The 22,093-nt window shown below is 46.2% G+C and overlaps 2 protein-coding genes across 5 annotated transcripts; one reads left to right on the top strand and one right to left on the bottom strand.

Moving 5' to 3' along the window:
* Positions 1 to 1,308: 1,308 nt before the first annotated feature.
* Positions 1,309 to 7,923, top strand: LOC117840449 (inositol-tetrakisphosphate 1-kinase 3). Of its 3 annotated transcripts, XR_004637014.2 has the most exons (12): positions 1,309 to 1,696; positions 3,547 to 3,628; positions 3,750 to 3,782; positions 3,921 to 4,041; positions 5,347 to 5,439; positions 6,357 to 6,464; positions 6,564 to 6,740; positions 6,838 to 6,893; positions 6,974 to 7,058; positions 7,234 to 7,271; positions 7,396 to 7,473; positions 7,594 to 7,923. XR_004637014.2 is itself a non-coding variant. In XM_034720958.2 (10 exons), the coding sequence occupies exons 1-10, from the start codon at positions 1,518 to 1,520 to the stop codon at positions 7,698 to 7,700; spliced, it is 1,041 nt and encodes a 346-aa protein (XP_034576849.1). In that variant the 5' UTR covers positions 1,310 to 1,517; the 3' UTR covers positions 7,701 to 7,923. The 3 variants fall into 3 exon arrangements, 1 of the variants encoding a protein (XP_034576849.1); XR_004637013.2 differs by having other exon boundaries at positions 7,234 to 7,473; XM_034720958.2 differs by lacking the exons at positions 7,234 to 7,271; positions 7,396 to 7,473 and having other exon boundaries at positions 1,310 to 1,696.
* Positions 7,924 to 16,378: 8,455 nt separating this feature from the next.
* On the bottom strand, positions 16,379 to 21,817 carry LOC117836915 (CSC1-like protein RXW8). Of its 2 annotated transcripts, XM_034716444.2 has the most exons (11): positions 21,558 to 21,817; positions 20,461 to 20,792; positions 19,993 to 20,139; positions 19,355 to 19,418; positions 19,048 to 19,257; positions 18,541 to 18,732; positions 18,054 to 18,352; positions 17,694 to 17,970; positions 17,289 to 17,564; positions 16,960 to 17,193; positions 16,379 to 16,855 (listed from the first exon to the last, which is right to left on the bottom strand). In XM_034716444.2, exons 2-11 carry the CDS (start codon positions 20,742 to 20,744, stop codon positions 16,598 to 16,600), a joined length of 2,241 nt encoding a protein of 746 aa, XP_034572335.1. In that variant the 5' UTR covers positions 20,745 to 20,792; positions 21,558 to 21,817; the 3' UTR covers positions 16,379 to 16,597. The 2 variants fall into 2 exon arrangements, with proteins under 2 accessions (XP_034572335.1, XP_034572336.1); XM_034716445.2 differs by lacking the exon at positions 21,558 to 21,817 and having other exon boundaries at positions 20,461 to 21,312.
* Between the last annotated feature and the right edge of the window lie 276 nt (positions 21,818 to 22,093).

The raw sequence follows: 22,093 nt of genomic DNA, 5'->3' as shown, positions 1-22,093 counted from the left end.
TGGGAGGACTTGGTGAGCACATTCTTTCGTCAAGAGGTCCTGTTTTTTCCCCTAAAAAAAGAAGTGGAAAGGTGCGTGCGCTTGATAAAGACATGAATTGTTCAGTACATTGTGCAAGGACGACATGAGTCTTCATCATAGTATCATAATATCATACTATTACGCTAGAGCTAGGCTAATCAACACAGGATTAGTTAAGTGCCACTTGCGGTTTTTAATGGAGCTGCCTCCGGCGACCAGCAATCCAGCATCAGCAGAGAAAGTGGCCGCCGGACGCCGGCGCCGCGCCCGGCAGAGACTGCCGGCCACAACCATCACATAGAAGCGAACCACTGCTTCAAAAAATTTTAAAAAAAGAGAGGAGAAAATGTTGGAATCTTACGTGACTCCGTGATCTATATTCATATCATTAGCGTGACACCCTTTCATGCACCAAGCGTTGCTTAATTCCAGCACTATCTGACACTCTCACTCAGGCACTATGCATTTTTTTTATGCTCGCATGCAAGCCAGTAGTAACGTTTGGATATGTTTCAGAGTCAGGTTCAGAGTTTGGACATGTTCCAGAATTGATTTTTTTCTGGCACTACATTACAACATTACGCATACTAGCTGACGCATATAGTAGTAACAAAATGGGATTGTCTCTACCCGTATCCCGGGTGCATGCGTGTCAGTCTTAATCTGCTCTGAATGGAAGCTACCGCGTGAACGCAAATGGAAGCGCTATCCAGCTCCTAACGGGATAGTTTTAGCGCTTGCTTGCAGCTAATTAACCATCATTTACTCATTTTATTTTGGTACTGCTTACTGCTCCTGCTTGCGTCCTGGAAATGCTCGATTGCTCGTGCTGTGCGAGAATGGGTAGCTTTGCTTGGTTGGCATTGAATTGCCACGCTTGCAACTGTTTGTTTATGACTCATGGTCTAATGATTTAGATCATTTGGATGGGAATTAATCATTGCAATTGTTCACCGTTCATATGTAATGGTTGTATTTGGCTTGCGCAAATAATTACTATACGGAAAGCATTTGTCTTAATCGGATCAGTTACATTCTTCTCAAACGACGCTTGAATAGGTTTTGAAATACAAGTCCCATACTGATTTTACTTATTACAAATAAAATCTCAGAAAAAAAGGGCCGAGGAAAACAAAAACAGAGGAGAAGAGCACAAGGGCAAAACCGTAATCTGGCAGACACTTGGGTTCCAAGGGTCCCAGAGGCAAAGTTGCTCCCGTCCTCCGCCTACAAATACGCACGCGCCCCCACCTCGCTTCCCCTCTCTCCTCTCCTCTCTCTCTCTCCACTCGCCGCCTCGCCCCGCCCTGCCCGCACACACCACCTGTCCCCGCCCCGCTCCGCTCCCGAGGCTTAGGGCTCCGGCCGCGCTCCCCTCCCCTCACCGCATTCCCGATCTCGCCGCCGCCCGCCTGGCCTCGGCCTCGATCGCCCTCCCCCCTCGCGCGCCGGCCGGGTCGGGTTGTCTCGTCGTTGGTGCCCGTTTGCCCCCCGCGATGGTGTCGGGCGGGTGCGTGGGGCCGGAGGGGGAGGTGGGCCCGGAGGTGGCGGCGGCGGTGGCGGAAAGGGACGAGGCGGTCGCTCCGGCGCCCGCGAGGGAGCTCGTGGTGGGGTACGCGCTCACTTCGAAGAAGGCCAAGAGCTTCCTCCAACCCAAGCTCCGGGGGCTCGCCAGGTACTGCGGGGGGATCACGTGCTCCGCCTTGGTTTGGTTTAGGTAGAGATGGGGTGAGCGCGGAAAAGCGCGCTGCGTCTGGGATATTTTGGTGGGGCTGGGATGGCGTGCATTGGGGGCGAGCGTTTGGTGTGGCTGTCCTTTGATGTTGGTGTGATTGAATTGGACGGAATAGAACAGTGAATTTCTCTCTACTCTGTCTTTTTTTCTTACGATTTTAAGGAACAGTGAAGAAATTGCCTAATAGTAGCACCCCGTCTTTTATTCGTCCTGTTTATTAGTACCGCCACCTCGTGAATTCAATGACGCCTGTCTCTGTCTTGGTATATTCTGGAGACAGAGATCCCCCGCCCCCTGTTTTCTCATATTTGGGGTGCGGGGATGGCTTTATCCTATCATTATTTCAAAGAGTTAAGAGTCTACTAGCAAACGACTGAACTGAAGAAATTGTGAACTTAATCAGTATGAAAATAGAACTTGGGATAAGGGGAGCCCTTTATGTGGAGTTTTAGTGCAGAAGGTGGTGAAAAGCGTTCTTGAGATTGAAAAGTCTGACTGAATCTCTCCTTTGTAGAATGATTTGATTTTTCGTGGACGTTCGTGACTTTTTGGTTGTCCTGCCAAAGTGGAGGCACTCTTTCTGTTCTTTTCCAATTAGAATATTTATACAATTTTGGGTAATCTTACAGCAATGTTTATTCAATTCCACTGGAGGAGCTTCATTTTCTAGATTCTAGAGTCATCATCCACAGTGACATATAATAACAAGCTGTGTGGCGTTTAATCAAATCTCCATGTTGCTGCTATTTTCTATTGGGATAAGAAAGCGACATTGGTGCATTCCTTATCGTGTGGTAGTATTATAATCCCTTCTGATAGCAACCCTTTCTTGACTTACCCAGTGATAGCAATCCGTTGAAAGTTTGGTGGACAATGGTTATCTGTATGCTCTACTGCTTCTGTTATCGGTAGATGGGACCAGATGCAGTAGCAAGTGTAGGATCGAAGATGTCATAATATATCACAGATATAAAAATATAACTTCTTTTACTCGATCACAAGTGATCGTATAATGTTTTCGTTGCGTCTGGAATCATGGTTACAGTTAGGAACATATCCCTGCACATAAATCACTCAGATCAGGACATGATGCTGAATATGAAACCAATGTAGGTTCCACATGGTATTATCGGAATACTTTAGTACCCCATGATAAGCATGTGATTTACCTTTTATGCTTGAACTGTTCCACATGTTCTCTTAACAACCCAGCAGTGTTGGATCTCCAGTCTGTTCATTGATTATATACCATGCAAGCCTGTCTTCCTTTCCTTTTTTAAAATGTTTCAGGCAATGCACCAAGTACAAAGAGCATAATCTAGTGCTCGCTAATAGCAAACATGCACATTGGTGCAGCACCAGTGCCGTGCCATTACTGAAAAATGATCTTTTCTTTTGTACCATAGCCAAGTGGAAGCTAGTCCTGTCCCATCAGATGCAGGAGTCATATTCAAGCAACAGTTGATGAGGCTTTTTGTTTGAATGCAAATTGAAACTATCTGTAGGAAGTGATTGTTCATTAAAAAGGAAAGAAAATGTAAATATGCCCATATATGGAGTTGTCTCTTTCATGGGAAAAGATACTATAAATGTTTATACGATCACCATGCTTAGGGTGCTGCAGAAAGAGGAAAATGCTTATAATTTGTGCTTGCAGATTATTTATTTAGTCCTTGTTGTAGCTGAGAGTTTGCATCTTTTTGTTGGCTGCCAATTTTTCTCCTATTTGCCAGCTGTTTCGTACTTGTGTCCGGAATGTCACTTTCTCAACCTTCTAAAACGTACTGCAGGAAAAAAGGAATCTTATTTGTCGCTATTGATCACAAACGCCCATTGTCCGACCAAGGTCCATTTGACATTGTTCTTCATAAGGTTAGCCAATATGGACACAACTATCTACATTAAGTCTGGAGAAGTTTGAAAATTTTATCCATTGTCGCTTGGCTAAGATATTTTATTGACAACAATATGTTACTTTTGTATTTTTTTACAGTTGACTGGAAAGGGTTGGCAGCAATTGCTAGAGGTGGGTTATCCAATATTTGCTAAAACCACTTCTAAAATTTCTCCTTAGGAGGCGTGTCTAATACATGTTTTCAAATCATTGGCTTCATTATATCTTCTAACTTCAAAATTTATAAACTATACTTCCAAATTTTGATAGGAATATAGGGAAACACACCCAGAAGTTACTGTTCTTGATCCACCTGGTGCAATAGCACATTTGCTCGATCGCCAGTCCATGCTTCAAGAAGTTTCTGAATTGGACCTCACAGACCGTTACGGTAATTTCTTTGAGTAGTGTCTTCTCAATTTTTTTGTTTGGAAGAAATTCATCAGTTTCACCATGCAATACAACATTTTTTTTATTTCTTTTATGTAGCACAAGAAACATTGGCCCTTCAATAATAATACACAAACATGTTTACTCTGAACTAAGGAATATATTTCCGTTCAAGAAGAATATATTTTTTTTACCAGATTACCACTATTAGACATTTCCTTGGTGTAATGTTCTCTTTCAACGTTGATACCATTTAATTTATACTCCAGAAGTATAAAAAACATAGAACTTAGCTCCTCAATGCCTCAATGGTGGTTTATGATAGTTCCAACTTCCACCATCATCTAATCTGGCTATGCTGTTAGGAAAACACTAAGCTGACTGACATGACACATGGGTTTATTGCCACCGAAGCAAAAATTGAGGGCCAAATAGGGTAGCACTCCTTTCGAACGGGTACAAGAGCTATTTCGCCAAAGTTGAGCTATGTCAGCTTGCAGCAGGGCAATACATAAGTTGAAGGATGATTTTCACCAGTATTGATAATTGAGGGATATAGATAAATGGTATTGCAGTTGAGGTGGAAATTGAACTGACACAATGGTTTGGGTAGATAGGAGGATAATCACAATTTTGATTGCTTCCATCTATATATATATATATACACACACACACATATATATATATATATATATATATATATATATATACAGACATAAAATGCTTCAAACTTGATACTGCTTTGGAATTTCTAAAATATATCCTGATGTTGACAGCCTGTAAGGGAATGACACATTTTGTTTATGCACCAATCATATATCGACTTCAATTTTTCTTGCTTGTGTTACTGTGTTGCCTGAACAGTCAATTATTATAAACATGAGAGAACATTTTTTAGGAATAATTTTTACTTATGGATGCTCCATGTCCATGTATAGTTAACAGATGAATATATTATGTCATTCCATTGCTTTCCTTTTACCAGTTTATAACAAAATTAAAGTCAGTGTCGAGGGGTTCAGCATGCCGTGTCCTGTACATATTCAGCCAGAATTCAGCTCTACTTTAGCATCCTTTGACTGGCTAGGCAGTATAACTAATTTTCACTTCTACATGTGGCAGTAAAGGCATTTGCACCACCATTTTAATGTTTTGTTCATCTATGTTGGCAACAAACTGTATTCATCTTCTTGCACCTCAACTTCCCTCCACTGCTTAGGAGGATGGATAGGATCATATGGATAAATAGTTCTTAGAACCTTTTTAAAGGCTGATTTCATCATCATGGTGCAGTTGTCTTTTGCAGGTAAAGTACGTGTTCCTAAGCAGCTATTTGTTAATACAGATCCCTTGTCAATACCAGCTGCAGTTACTAGGGCTGGACTATCTCTTCCATTAGGTAAGCCTGCTCCTTGCTGTTTGTGATGCATTGTTACTTGTCCTCTTAGTGGTCAAGGGTTTTGTCTAAGTTGTTTCTGCCAAAACATTTCACAGTATAAGATTTATACTCCAGGTATATATGTTTGATTTTATGCTCTTAAACATAATAGTTTGCTTTGCAATGATCAAAGTAAGAGAAAGGTAAAGAGAAAAGAAAGGAAGAAAATGTGGCTCCCTGCGGTCACAAATAAGTGCTGATTTGTACTTACAGCATGGTCTCAAAACATAACGGTGGCCACTGATTTTTAATGTATGCATGTAATGCTAAGGAAATTGTAATGCCATGAAAGTATTCTTTGGCGGTTTTTTTTTGCATTGTGACCTTATATTCATAGATATATCATTTGTCAAATGTAAAATAGTTTAGCATGCATTAGAAAGTGATTCTTATTTTTACTGAAAGTGGGGAACATTATAACCTTACCTGTAAAAATATATTGTGCTAAATGTCTTATAGCGTAGCCATGGATCGTTCTTTTTGGCAAGTAGTGACATGGTCCCTCACCCTTAAACTGAAGTGACTAAATGACTAAAGGAAGCCAGAGTTGTAAGTAACTATTAAAGCAGGTGTGCAACTGTCTGTCTTCTGATACCACCTCCTTTGGGTCTTCATTTCATATATTGGATTAGATAACCATACATAAGTATTAGCTCTTCCATTTGTCTGTTATAATGGTTGTTAAATATTGTTAAATATATTTACAATTGCTGACTGAGGCAGCTTGCAGCATATTTTATTCAGATAAATGGGAATAGTAACTGTTTCGATATATTTTGGAATGAAATCCTTTAAGTGACTGGAGTCGTTAATCATTGACATGACTGAATTTTGTTTTGATGCTTCCTTGTCCTGCCTTTAACCTTGTTAATTTGCAGTGGCGAAACCCTTGGTGGCAAAATCTCATGAGCTATCTCTTGCTTATGATCCAACTTCATTGACCAAGCTTGAGCCGCCCTTGGTTCTTCAGGAGTTTGTTAACCATGGTACATTCATTGAGTTGTACATGTCCTTTCTTTTGAATGCTCTGTAGTTCCATATTTTTCAAAAATATTAACCTTTTATTTTGGTTTTGTCATTTGTAGGTGGCGTCATGTTTAAGGTCTACATTGTAGGGGATGCAATAAGGGTTGTACGTCGGTTTTCACTTCCTAATGTTGATGAAGGTGATCTATCAAATAATGCTGGGGTATTTCGGTTTCCAAGGGTCTCTTGTGCTGCAGCCAGTGCAGATGATGCAGATCTTGACCCTTGTGTTGCTGGTACGCTTGCCTGTCCAGTTTTTGGTTCATGAAGTAAATGTCATTCTTGGTATTAGAAAACACTATTGACAACTGATTTCCAAACATATCCTATCAGAACTTCCTCCAAGACCATTGCTCGAGATATTGGCGCGAGAGCTGCGCCGACGGCTGGTACCAATGATTCATGCCCCCTCTTTCCTGATTCTCCGCAAGTTATTCCCACAGTGATCATCCTTCCACTTGATTGACAGGGTCTTAGATTGTTCAACATCGATATGATCAGAGAGCATGGAACAAGAGATCGGTTTTATGTTATAGACATGAACTATTTTCCTGGTATGTGGTCTGACATTCGGACTTCTCTTGAGCATATCGTACCTATCCTTGTATATTATTAGTATAAGCTAACTTCTGCATGTACGCTTTGAAACATAATTGCTTGAAGAATCTCAGTAATTGTCTATTATCACATCTTATTTTGGTAGCTTAAAGTCTTTATGTTAATTCACAGAGTAATGCTCTGACACTCCTGTGAAATACTGAAAAGAGGTATATCTGCTCCTTTTATCAGCTCAATATAGTTGTTGATGATAGGGATACTGAGCATTTGAGGCACTAAACGAGTATATGATGCTTTTGCTTGTGACATTTGTACCATGTGCCATTTGTAAAGCTTTTAGAAACAGTTTGGAGTCCAAAGACTGGCTAGAACCTGGCACATCGAAGTTATGCCTGCTCACCGTGTATTCTTGTGGGTAGATTCCTTGATTTTACAAGCAAATCAGCCATAGGCCACAACTTCCTGTTTCCTTTTTTGTACTTCATGCATTTCTTTTCTAACCAACTGGCGGACCAACTTTTTTGCACGCAGGATACGGCAAAATGCCTGGGTACGAGCACGTGTTCACTGACTTTCTACTGAGTCTTTCCCAGAAAGAGTACAAGCGGCGACCAAGCTATAGCTCAGGCGAATGGTGAAAATGCTGAATGAGCCTTTTGGCCAGGTCACTGTTGATATGTCTAGCATCCGCAATGCGTGCGTACAGATGTGCTTCTCCATTCGTGGGAGATGATGATGGGTGATAGAGTTGGGCATCAGTAGTTGCGATAAAAAGCTTCGAGGACTGTTGTCAGGCTGTAATTAACTTGCTGCTTCACATTTGCTAACTGTTCATGTCCTAGAATAATTTTGTTTCGCTCAGTGATGGCTGATGAAGTAGAGCTACCTGTAAAACTCACGGCTTGAATCTCGAAATAAGCGGGGCCGATCTGCATCAACATTTTACTAGCTCGCGTGCCAGGTGATGCCGCCCCGGGTTTGTAAAGTGTATTAAATTTCGGTCGGGGGTCGTGCAGATGCTTGAGATGCAGAGCCCGGTGCGCATCGCGGAGGCGGCCTCGCAACGAGAAACGCGGCTGGCGAACGAGCGCATAGCTCAGTGGTGAGATCGCTCGGTGGAGCGCTCACCGCCCGGGTTCGAACCCTGCTCGTCCCGGGTTTTCGCACCGGGACTGTGTCCCATCAATAAGAGTCTGCAGCCTCTCACGCGTGGAGCCACAAAGCGAATACGACGTGCCCGTTGTCCACGAAGTTTCCAATGACCTCAAGAAGTATGTGGTCTTCTCCTGTGTGAAGTTGTAGGTCTGATCTTGTACGTGGGGTGTGAGTGACGCGTACGTGTGTGGAGTTGGTGTGTGTGCGTATATGAGCAGATACTACAGTTGTACCTAGACGAGAGGCGTCAAAAAAACGAAACGTGGCTGCGCTGCGGCGCCGGGTGAACTGGCGTGCGGCGGGGCACGGTCGCACGGCGGTGAAACGCAACGAAATGCCCGGTCAGATCCTTTACCGCACCCTGCGACACGAATGTTTTTGAGCCGTCTAACCCTTTCGATGGACTGAATTGTCTGTACTGGGTGTATGACAAAATGTTTTGTATCAGCCCAAGCGATTTCGTGCTCTTGTGTTCTCCGGCTGTTGAAAATGCAAGGCAGCCGACCAATGAAGATTATATAAGTGTCAATAGGAGGTATCAAGATTTGAATTCTTATTTCTGAGAATTCAAGCCTATGTACCTCCATAATAGTCTCAGAAAGGTTATCATGTGCGAATCCCTATCTCAGATAGTACAAATCCATACCAACATAGAAATATAGAATAACAACAGAGTAACAATATCATAAATATCGAATACAACACTTCGGCTCATGCTGGTACAAGTCCATCAGGACTGAATTATGAAAGGTAAAACATCTACGCAGCGGAACATGTAGCATGGTGAACAACAACTCCAGAGGCGACTTGAGCGAGAAACCATCCCTAGTCTTCCCATTCGTCGTTGTCGAAGTCGTAGTTGGGCTTCGACCCTGAAAAGCCACCATCTACCTGAGAAGCGGGTAGGCCATGTCAACTTTCAAAAGCAGCAAGCCAAGAAAACAGGGGAGTAATACTATATGCATGGATCAACCTATATATGGTTGTAGAGGTATATGCAGCAGTAGCAACAGAAATTAAGGATGCATCAAAGCAATACCATCTCTGAGGTCAACACCTCACATCAAGAAAGTCGTCACAAATCATCAGATCCTTCACCCAAGAATCCAGCACCCAAACACACTAGGTGATGTGAGAGCTCCCACCCCTCACATCTCAACGGCGAATGCCGGCCTATCTCAAAAAGGGAAGGTATAAGTATAATATAAATCTAGTCAGAAGTAGTGGTAGTCAACAACACTATCCATAACCAGTGGACACGGATTATAACTATAGGTTTATACACTTTGCAGAGGTTGTATAACTGTACCTGCATGGATGGAACCTGAACGATAGCGATCCGTCCAAACCCCACCTAACGACCGGAGCCCTAGTAAGTGGATAGTACTCTCTTGTTTTCTCAAGTCTGGAACTGTCCTCAACTGCAGGGCACGCCGTCACCAGTTGAGGACCTCGAAGTTGTGAAACCTATCCTCGCCGGGGTGCAGTCTGGTCAGAGCAGGTCAACACCTCGAACTCCTAATACTGATCCTCCAATCCGCCTACAGGCTAAGCACTATCTACCACTACTCTCGAACTGAACCCTGCCCATAACAAGGCGAACGGTATGTACGAAAATAGATACTGTGACTGGTGGTAAAGTGACTCGATCCTTAGGGGCCGAGAGCGAGCACTCAACTCCACAAGTATGTGCCGAAGCACTTGCAACGTACAAGTATACCACCTGCTCCTCAGTGTCAAACAAGATACTCGCCATAGGTACAGGGGGTGGAGATAGTCCATAATGCTCTCCCTTGGCAAGGCACTCCTCAGTACCAATCGCGGATCGCTCCCGCCAAAACACGTTAAGGAATCACACTCACCCAAAACACACGCGAGAGTGTACAAGGAATCCTGTTACCAAAACCATGACATATGCCCATCCATAACTCAAAAGCATATATATGGATATAAGTAAGGTGGACTAGCTAGGCATCTGTAGCCAGTCCACAAGTAGGTACCAAGGAGAATAGGATAAACAATTATCAAGGTATGGCTATAAACATAGGCTATGCAATCAATCATCATCCAAGCATCATAAATAAAGCGCTAGCAACTAAGCATGCATAGGATCTATATGATTGGGAGTGACATGACACCTTATCTGTAGACGTTGGGATCCTCCTTGGTACACCTTGTCTGTAGATGTTGGGATCCTCCTTGGTGTAGTTGGGGTCTCGAGAGACTTCCAGGTCGCAGCTTGGGTCTGAACAGAACGAGATACGGTGCAATATAAATTAATCGGTATTACATCTAGCAAAAACTCCAAGAAATCCAAATTTAGAAGACTCAAATAACATCAAACTAGCTACAAACAACATGGTCTCAATTTAACGAATTTAATGCAACTATTTCATATTTTTTTAAGTTCAAATGAATTAGTTATGCATTTTTAAAGATTAAAGAATTTATTTAATTTTGGAAATTCATTAATTAGTGTGACACGTGTTAGCTTCTGGTCGTGCCACGTGGCAGCACGGGAGGGTGCCATGTGTCGGCTGACGTTAGTGTTGACCTGATCTACGGTTAACGTTGACTTGGTCAACATTGACCGATTAGCGGTCAATTGGGCCCCACTGGTCAGCGGGCCCTATTTGTCAGTTAGTGGGCCCCAAGAGTGGGCCCGACCCTTTGACACGTCAGCGTCACGTGGCAGCCACGTGGCCGACCTATCCTACGCAGCACTGCCACGTGGCGCACACATGGCGTCCACGTGGCTGTTCCAGGGGCAACCGGGATTTGGTGTGCCCGCCGGATCCCATGTGCCACACTCGTGTGGCATGCGCGCGATTGGTTGCAGCGTGGCGAGTGGCGGTGGTGTGATGTCGCGGCGAAGGGCGGCGGTGCGACGGCCAGCACGGCGGCAAGGTGCGGTACGGGGCTAGCAGAGCGGTAGCTTTGGCCGCGGAGACGCGTCGCATGCGTGCGCGATGACGGGGTAAACCCCGCCTACAGCACGACCGTGATGGCGCACTGAGCACCGGCAGCTTGGGTCCGCAGCGGCCACAACATGGACAAGCGGCGGCAGTGGCAGTCCCTGCAAAGCAGCTTGACGGCCGGGTAGGCAAAGCAAGGCGGCGACGTGAAAGCCGGACAGAGGTGCCAAGGGAAGGATGAGGGAGAGAGGGCGGCGGTGCTCACAACATGGCAGTGAAGTAGAATGGGCCCGGCTTGACAACGACGGCGACGTGCTCGCGGTCCTTCTCAGCTCCGGCTCCCTCCCTTGGGCACGGTGCGGCGACGTGCGGTGGTGGCAGCTCCGGCGTGGCTTCCTCCTCCTTCTCCTCTCTTCTCCTCGTCACCTCTCCTTCTCTCGGGCTGGTGGCGACGGCTAGCAAGGGGAGAAGCCCCGGGGCTGTGGATGGAGAGGGAGGCTGCCGTCCTGGGCTATTTATAGCCCGTGGCTGGGGCTAGGGCAACAGCACGGGGCGCGAGCTAGCGCAACCATCCATCCTTGGCGTCCACACCCGAGGATGGCGTGGTGGCCATCCAACGGCTCGGAGGCTAGGGTTTAGGGAGTGGTCGGCGGTCTACAGGGGCATGGCGGGGTTTTCCCCCCTCCGTGGAAGGCCCTAGAAGGGGTCACGGGTGCGCGGCACGGGTGCCAGTGAGGTAGCAGGAGCGGCGCGGGTGAGAGAGGGAAGCACTGGCGCGAGGTAGAGGAAAAAGTTGATGTGTGGGTCCCACGTCAGTGTGAGGGGAAGAAAGGGGAGAGGTAGAGGCGACATGGCGGGCTGCCTGGGCTGGTTGCTAGGCCAGCCTGGGGGGGTCGTTGCGGGAGAGAGGGTGAGGTTAGGCGGGCCAGCCTGATTTGGCTTCGGGCCGGCCTAGTTAGATTAGTTAGGTTTTGTTTTATGTTTACTTAATTTGAATTTTGAATTAAATTCAAAATTCAAACACACTGAAATTTGAAAGCCAAATAAAATCCATAAAATCCAAACCAAACTAGCACATATATTTTGAAATTAATTTGAGATTTAAATATTAAGGAGGTTTCGGATGAGAATAGCATTTGGCTTCCAATTTTTAAATGAGCACACAATTCAAAAAAAGTTATTTTTGAAATTTCACTTAGTTTAATATTTTTAATTTTTAGGAATATTACAGTCTCCCCCCTATGGGAATCTCATCCTCGAGATTAAGCCTCTATCTTCTCCTCGAACAAGTGAGGAAATTCTTTCTTCGGATCCGACTCCTTCTCCCAAGTTGCTTCTCTCTCGGTATGGTTGCTCCAAAGGACCTTGCAGTATGGAATGGATGTCCTACTTGTTCCTTTCTCTGCGTGATCCAAAATCTTGATTGGGTATTCTGCATACTCCATGGTGTCTTGTAGGTCTAAAGCTTCAGTGTGGACCTCCTCCTCAGGAATTCTTAGACACTTCCTTAGCTGAGACACGTGGAATACCGAGTGTACTCCAGCCATGTGTTCCGGTAGTGCAAGCCTGTGCGCGAGCTCTCCAATTCGCTTAACCACTTGGTAGGGGCCTACGAACCTCGACGCAAGCTTTCCTTTAACCAAAAACCTCTTGGTCCCATGAAGCGGCGAGACCTTGAGATAAATGTGATCTCTGACTTCAAAGGATAAGTCTCTCCTCCTCTTGTCTGCGTAGCTCTTCTAGTGACAGGTCCATAGACTCGGGGTCCCCAATGGGCCTGCTTTTCCACAATGCCTGGCCCAACGAGAGGCGCAGCGATAATGCATGCCTAAGCTGGCCTAGATATGCAACGCTAGGTCGAGACCATGATCCGGCCACCAACCGGTGCCTCCGACCAGGAGGCCTGGTCGGCGCCCTGACCAGGCCTGGTCGGGGCCGGGACCACAGTCTAACTCCGACCAGGGATATGCTGGGCCGACTCACATCGCTCCCCCGACCGACACGGTCGGGACCAACCGGGACGACCAACCGGGGACGCCCCCTTGGTACGAGCCCAGGGAGTAGGTGAAACGGATAAGGAAAGGCACTCAGGTCAACTACCGTACAGAAAACCGTACCCCACCATGCCCTACGCATGCACCCCACAGTGCTGCCGTGCCATGTCAGGCGGACACTATGCTACCTACCCGTCATGATGGAGTGACCGGACGAGATGAACAGGGATGGAGGGCGATGGCCATCCCGTACCCGACGACGTGGGCACTGACAAGATTAGGCAACGCCCGTGCACCTTTTCTCTCCCTCTCTCACTTGTAGGGCAATCCCCTTGAACTATAAAGAGGGGCGCGCGCTCTCTCCCTCGATCGATCGGAGACTCTCTGACTCTCTCGAGACACTCCGACGCTCATACGCACTCGAACACTCTCTCCAACACTTAGCGCACGTTCGAGCCCCCGTCACTCTCCTCCACTTGGACCAGAGCACGACCGGGCCTCGGACACCCCCTTCTCATCCCTCACCCGTTTGTACCCCCACCGCAAACTTCGAGCACCTGGACTTAGGAATACAGTCGACCGACCGACCACGAACTGGACATAGGGCACGTTGCTCGAACCAGTATAAATCCTGCGTCATTGTGTGCTAGGCCATATCCGATCTAATGCACGGCAAAACTACTAACATTTACTTGTCGGCCAGATTCTGCACCGACATCTAGCAACTCTGAGCAATCCTTAGGTTCTCTCTAACCTTGCTCACGTTCTCTTCGGCCTCCTCAATAGTTGCTGGCCCGAAGAGGGTCCTTTCTCCAACCTCAGACCACATCAGCGGTGTTCTACACTTTCTTCTGTAGAGGGCCTCAAAACGCGATATCTGAAGACTGGCTTGATATCCGTCGTGCAGATGTCTTCAACAACTTTTGCAGAACCCTCATGTCGTTTTTCGGTTCTTTGGTGCAAGTAAAGGTGCAGCACGCCAGCATTAGTTTTTTAGGTGGAACGTAAATAAGTTCTGACAACCCTACTAAGATCGTGGTTAGTGTGATGATGGGGTGAAACTGCAGCCCGCGACGTGCCTGTCTTTTTTTTACCGTCCTCCGTCCCACAGGGTTGCATTTCCTAACCAGTTGGTTTCCTCTAGGCCGATCCATGCCTGCCATAGCCGCATGTTGGGCTTGAACTTACGCATCGTCAGTGTGCCGCCACCATTTCGGCCTCCTACTGTTTTATTTTTGTTGTCCGTGGTACAAGTGCTCATACCTGCCACCATTTTTCTGTCAAAACACAACATGCAATAATGAGGTTAATTCACGTGCCAAGCGATGGGTTAGTATAAGAATAGGTATGAAAATACTAATTAAATAATACTAAAAATATATAAATAACGAGGGACAAAAAGGAACTGGGAAGAGCAGCCGAACGAAGAGCTCGGGAGAGCGGCAATGGTAACCCATCGGTACCGCTATAGCGACGGGCAACTTCGCTGACAGCACGAGGATCGATCAGGGCGGGTTCGGCGCATTGTACCGCGGCGTCTTTGCACAACGCGGGCCTTCACGTCGCCGTAACGGTTCTCTCGCCGGAGCTAGCGGCGCACGGCAGCAGATGGAGCGCGTGCTCCTCACGGGCCTCTGGTGCGCGCACCGCCGACCGTCCGAAGCTGCATGAGCTCCCGGAGCTCCATGTGGATTCCGAGCATATTCTTGCCCTCGAGGAACAAGCCTACCAGGACCTGTCGTGTGGGTCGTCGTTCGGTTCGACCGATGCATAATCATTACTCCTTCCGTTAAAAAAAAGAAGAACGCAGCAAGAAGTCAATCAATTTTAAATTTAATCAAATTTATACAAAATAATATTAACTTTTCTTGATACAAAATAAATATTAATAGATTAATCATGTAATATATTTTCATACTAAATCTATTTGAAATCTATTCGAAGATGTTAATGTTAATATTTTTTCTATAACTTTGATTAAATTTGAACCTGTTTGACTCATTGATAACCGAGAGTTATATTCAATTCGGGATGGGGGAGTAACTTCGTATCCGGAAGAAAAAGCAGCAATAGCAGTAACCATCCAATTTCACCCCTCATCATTTCCTGACATGTGTCCGTCCCTTGCGTGTCTATCTTTTTTTACCGTCCTCCGGCCCACGTGGTTGCATTTCCTGGCCAGTTGGTGTTTTTCTCTTAGGCCGATCCATACCTGCCATAGCCGCATGTTGAGCTTGGGCCGACTTACGCATCGTCAGTGTGCCGCCACCATTTCGGCCTCCTCCGTTTTTTTTTGTCCGTGGTCCAACTGCTCATACCTGCTACCATTTTCTACGTGTTTAGCTTCCGTGGGCCGTGCATTTACCATATAGCTTCTTCAGCTATATAGTTTCATTCGTGCAATGTAATAATGAACTAATCATCACTTCATTCCCTCTGCAGTCTACAGAAGCTGTTGTTTTTAGTCTATTGTTCTTAAACCTAATAAAGTCTTGCACTATGCCAACTTTCAAATGTCTTATTACATAATCGCAGAGACCGAACCCCAACTGTCATGCTATATTTTCGCGCTGTGCGTGCCATTGCTACCAATCTTTTCATTCAGTTTAAACCTGCCAATAATACAAACATATGAGCAGTAAAAACCTGTCAGTCTTTAGAGGGAAGGTTATGCCACAAATTTAGAACAAAGCCTTCGCTACTAATCTACCATCAAGAATACAAATACAATCCTATAACGTGCGCGGCCAGCCTCAATAGGACGGAGTATAACAGAATGTTTCATAGCGCGGGCGCGGCGGAGCGCGCCGCTCTTCCTAGTTCGTCTGATGCAACTGCGAATCATACGCCGGAGGATTCGAGCTATCTACGCACAGAGGAGTGACAAGTTGCAAACTAGTAAATCTGGACGTCGCGGCGAGTGATGAACGGGTGCCCGAGCAGCTTGTGGCACCGTGGCGCGCCGCGTCGGCTCCCTCTGCAGGCACACATCCACGAACCCGCGCAGCTCCCCCGACGCCTCCGCTTCTTCTTTCGGCACGCGCAGAGGCTCCCCGTCGCAGATCGCCAGCTCCAGCTCCGCCGCGGACGCCTTCCCGCATCCGGCACGACGGCGAACCGGCCGAAGAGCAGCTCCAGGACGGCGACGCCGAGACCCCAGACGTCGGCGGCCGTGGCGCCGTGCGGCCCGGCGCGGGCTCTGGGATTTATAACGGCGGGCACGGTGATCGAACTCGAGTAGGATTCGAGGCAGAGACCGGCAGGTTTTGCTGCGCCGTACAGAAAATTCTGGGAATTCTCCTGGTGAATATCTGCTCTCGAGTCTGTTACATAGCAATCTACAGATCAACATGTCAGGTTACGTTACGTCACGTATATACGCCAGCTCCCAGAGACCCTTCCCTAGTAGCAGTAAGCATCTACACGTACGCTGCCGGAGAATGATCCGGCACGGTACCAAACCATCTTCTACTACACGGAGTGCGCCTTGCCTTCCTCGATGATGTGCTCGTGGGCCTCGGACACCTCCTGCACGGTGTCGCAGAGCTCCTGGCTGGACTCGGACGCCTCCTGCGCGGGGTCCTCCAGGATGAGCTCGATGGGCACCTGCCCGCCGCTCCGGGAGGATCCCTCGCCCGGCGGGGTCTGGCTGTACGCGTCCTGCAGGTGCTGGTGGATCTCCTGCATCCGCCCCGACTGCTCGTCGTCCCGGTCCAGCTCGATCACGTCCTGCAATGCAATGCAACAAATTAGAGAGCTTTGAGAAACATTGTTCAGGCAGGATCGATGCCGCCCTGTTGACGTGTGTGTGTGTGTGTGTGTGTGTAGCTGACCTGGGCAGAGTAGGCCTCGAAGATGCGGGAGAAGCGGTGCCTGCAGTACTCGTTGAAGAGGACCGTGCCGACGAGGAGCAGGATGGTGAAGCCCGTCGCCACCGGGGAGTGCTTGATGGTGAAGATGCCCAGCGCGATCACCTGCATCAGGACCAGGGAGAACACGATGGTGTTGTGCATGATCGGCCACAGCTTCCCTCCCATTTCGTACTTGGGGTAGTACACGTTCAGGATCTGCACAGCCAATTCAAGGTCAACGATAAACGAGCGAACTCGGAACTGCAGGAAAAAAAAATCAAAGTAGGGATCGATCGCGAGGTGCTGCTCACCTGATTCCGGTACACCAAGTAGCCGAGGCAGAAGTACACGAGCAAAAAGGGCAGTATGAGAGGCGCCATTATCGCAAACGTGAAGCCAAGCAGGTTGAACAGGAGGACTTTGGGCACTTCAGTGTGGTAAGGGAAAGAGTAAACGTATTCCGTATTCTGCTGGCAGCAGCATATGCATTTGCTGAAGAAGTTATACACCAGGTTGTACACTTGCAGTATCTCCGAGCACAGGCTTGCCCAGCCTGAGGTGAGGACATACGTGATGAAAAAGGTTGCCTGCCGAAAGAACCACCAGTCAGAAATTAAAAGGGTCAGTTCTAGACAAGCATGGAAAATAGAATGCACCAGCATTTCTAGCATAAAATAAAATGAAGATATCCGCAATTTAGTGGTAAACATCAGCACCTGCTTTGGCACTAGTTCAGCTAGCATAGTTGGCATATCCTTTGGTCTTGTGAAGACATTGAGCTGATTGAGTACGGATCCTGACAGGACATTTACAAAGAAGACATTCCATACGGTAAAGAACAGGATCTTTAAGCAAGCACTTCTTTTCCTTCCGCTGCGAGAAATCGACCCTTCTATCGAAGAGAAGAGCATCATCAGTGGAGGAACGGTGTACAAGGAGAGCAGCAGAACGACGCTAGGAAGGTATCCCGTTACAACTCTGGCGAAAAAGGACCTAAGCAAGAAAACCATGCAAGATCTCAGTCACCGTATAAACCTCTAATTTGAACAGCAGCTAACGGTGGCTTCTGGACTTACTTATTTAGGATACCTCTGAAGCTTGGGAACATCTTTTTGAGCTGCTCCAGTTGCATCATGCTTTGGACAAATGCAACGGGGATAATGAACACAAACATGAAAACAACACTTGCTGCAAGTGTTGCTAACTTCCGAAGCCAGATCTGTCTGTAGGGGATCCAGAGATTTGACCAATACACATCGCGTGGCTCAGGAGCCAAATCGGTTACCCATAACATAGGATTTGATGATTGAAGTACTTGAGAAGCGACGACAGCTGCATAGCGAGTCTTGAAGAATACTAAGGCACCTGGACAGTTCTGTTCAGTAACAAAACAGGATTCATGCTGATGCACAGAAATCATAATGGTGATGCTTTCCTAAGTGGCATGCTGTGACAATGACAGGATGATGTGATAAGGCTGGTGAAAAGATGCACTTTTATTATATCGAATTACAAAATAGAATTCTCGCAAAGAAAGAAAACAATTGAAATATAGAATAAAACCTTTTGAGCATCCACTACTTCCGGATTTGTGAGGTCTGCTTTCTTGGCCTCAATGAATTTATTGCGGTAAATTTGAAATGAAGATGCTCTTACTCCACAAACACCACATCTGGACATGCTGGATCTTCCATTCCGCTCAGATGCCGAAAATCTTACCCTTACAAATTTCCTATAAGCCCTCTCTGCTCTATCCTATAGAAAGAAACTAACATTTCTGAGCAAATAATCCCAACATAGGTTGTGCTGCTTACGCAAAGATATGTAGCGTGAATACAAACTATAAGTTCAACTGGTTCGTTGGCATCCAACAGGAGGCTAAAAACTAAAATAAAGAGAGTATTTAACTAACTCTGAAGTATCCACAACATTTTTAAATATATGACACTTAGGACATATTTTTTTTCTAAAAAAAGGCTTCTCGTTCTCCCCTTTCTTTTATGCAGTATATTTTGTTAGAAAAATTGATTTCCAATAATATTAATATTTACGACTGAAATGAATGCTTACCACAAATCTCTGAAAATGTCCTTTCCGAAGGATCATTTGATGTGACAAGTAACTTGATCCATGATAGTTAACAAAGAAATTTCTGATTGTGTCGTCAAGCAGCTCATTGTCTGATTTTGGAATTGAACGGACAAGCACAGTGAAATGGCCAGGATTTGGTGGTGATCCAGTAATATGTGCTAATCTCTTTCTCGAAATATACTTGTACTCCTGTAACATGGTGACTTAAAAATCAGCTTCACTAATGTTTGCAAGAGGAACATTACGGTAAAACCATTAGAACAAGAGCATCAAGTATAGGTCATACATTGTAAAGAAGAATACAGGCCGAGATTGTTATGATATATAAAGCAATGCAATGCACCCAAAGCCTGCACGAAAGAACCAGAAGTCTCATCAAAATAATGGTATGGCAGAATTGGATGAGACAACCATAAGCAATAGAAATATCATTAGCTTACTTTGACAAAATTACTAATGCTATGTATGATAATTGCAACTTGCAATTTAGTTAGTCATCCGATTTGGGGGAGATGTTAAGTTTTGCTTCAGCCATACAACATATAACAATCCCAATAGCTTTAAAATAAAACAAAGTTTTACACAATGAGAAAGGAAAGTAAGAAACCATGAAATATAACATACTGATGGAATGGAAAATAGCTCGTATGGTATGGCCCAAAGAAGCAAAAGCAAAATATGATGGTGAAATATTGTTCATTCTTCACCCAAGGCCATGGACTATGGTTGATTTTTCTTCTCTTCTTCTTGCAAAGATTTGCCACGGGTAACTTGTCAAGTCCTTTTCCCCCTCATATTTGATGCAGCTACGCAATCTTTCGTATGTTTATTTAACCATGTGTTACCATTTTAAAAGCATTATTCCAACATGGTTACAGATGAAGGTGCATTATACAGTAAATAGAATAAAGACGCAGATCTTACTTTCGAGATTCTTCTATGATATTGGCTATAGTGAAAACATTCAGAGACTCTGCCGGAATATGATTGTGAGTCATCTCTTTCCCATGATAATTAACAGGAAGCACTCCAAATATACAGACAAGAGAAGTAATTGAGAAGATACGAATGCTGCAGAACAAGTAACGTACTGCTGTTAGCCACAGATAGAAACACGGATCAAGATGGAAGGACAAGAGATATCAATGTATACTCAACAAGAAAAGAACAGAAAGCTGAAAATATGCAGAAATCGTTAATCAAGTAACGCCACAGGTCTATGATATTAAATTAGGGAAATGAATTTTGTACAGCCATGTGAGTACAACTTGAATTTAATTCATTTAATGTATTTATGAATTTCCAGTCAAGTGATTTGAACCATAAGAGTTGAACTCAAATGGTAATACGTGTACTAGTAGTGCTAAATATATTGATACTGACGAGAAAAACCTGAAAATGAAGAGGCGGAGAAACACAACGGAGTCCAATCCAGCAACTTGACGAATTTCTTCTTCCGTACACCAGTATGCCTTTACAATCCAACCGGCAGTAGGCAGTAGCCTCTCAAATGAGAAGTAATCGTCCTGCCTCTGGAACTTCTCTTCAGCAAGACGCCTCCCAAAGTAGACGCTGAAGTTGTGAGGCTGCTTCCTCAGGACTGAATAGAGGGACAAGAACAGCACGCAGACAGCGATGTTTATCCCTGCCGAAGTCAGAAGGGCAGAAAATTCCATCCCCCGCCTCTACCAGTTTGGAATCCTGACCATCTACCCATGAAAGAACTGCAAATTCACAAGACAAGATCCACAGTTTTATTATGCAATGCCATTGACACAATGACAGGGTAGCAGAATCTCATTGCGTTTGATCTGAGAATGCCTGACTTTTCTGAAAGAACCAGCTAACAAGTCTGATACTAGAGGATGAACTAGACGTTTTATCACTCAACAGAAATTCATGTTATTTGACCGTGCTGACGATTAGACTAGGCATCTTATGATCAATCGGTTGCATGTATCGAGAGCGCCCCTCTCCCAGGCCCCTACAATTACAAAGAAACAGAGCTGCAAATGCAAACTCTCTGTCAGCTCTGATTTGCCGGCTTACCAATTTTCCATATTTTGAAGGGAAAAATAAGATGCCCAATTCTTAGAAAATGTGGCAACTGAGCTAAAAAATGAACAAAAAAAATCCTAACCAATTCCCTCGCGTCTGATTCGGATTGACAATTACCAGCTGAAATGCTCAGAAAATAACCATCCAAATCCATGCTTTGATACGTGAAGAAAACGGGGAGCAGATTCTCAATTTGGACGGGCGGAACCTGGTCAGATCAGCAGGCAAAATATCGATTGGCGGACAACAAATGAACAACCTCCACCACGAATTCCAGCCGTTTCTCACATCCCTCCACACATTGGTGGAGAACGACATGGCGCGCGCCCGCCGCGGCATTGCGATGTCGCACGAGCAGGACCCGGGCCTAGCGTGACGCTACCGGCTGCGGCGTTGCGGTGCACGGCAGGGCAGGATCGGACGAGTGGTACCTCGGAAATCGTTGATCGCGCGGCGGGAGGGAGCGACACGGCGGCCCGATCAGTCGCCGGCGCTGGCCCCGGCCGAGGCGTGCGGCGACGGCAGAGGAGAGGCGCGGGAGAGCGGGCGGGCGGGCGGGCGGGCGTGGGCGCGGTTTCCTTGCCGAGACAACCGTTCGCCCCAATGCCCAATCGCCTGCGTCGGGGTGGAGCTTGCATGCGGCCGCGTGCCCGCGTAGGCGTTGGCGACGGGGGCCTCTTTTTTTTTTTTTTTCTGGGAGAGGATGGCGGCGACGAGGGGCGCTTTTTTTTTTATTATTTTCTGGAGAGGATGGCGCCGAGCCATACTTTTCTAGCATCATGGGCCGGAACGAGGACGCTAGTTGGGCCAGTCGGAAGCAGAAGCTCAGCGAGAGCTTGTTGGCCAGGCAGGCCTGACTGAAATCGTTGCTGGTCTGTCGTCACAATCTAACCGGGGGGGGGGGGGGGGGGGGGGGGGGGGGGGGGGGGAGGCCCAGTCAACAAGTGCTTTCCATGTGAGGTTTGGA

The sequence above is a fragment of the Setaria viridis genome, chromosome 9, assembly GCF_005286985.2.
Source record: "Setaria viridis chromosome 9, Setaria_viridis_v4.0, whole genome shotgun sequence".
NCBI classification, from domain to species: domain Eukaryota; kingdom Viridiplantae; phylum Streptophyta; class Magnoliopsida; order Poales; family Poaceae; genus Setaria; species Setaria viridis.
The sequence above is the reverse complement of the archived record's forward strand: the minus strand, read 5'-3'. Positions and strand labels throughout refer to the sequence as shown.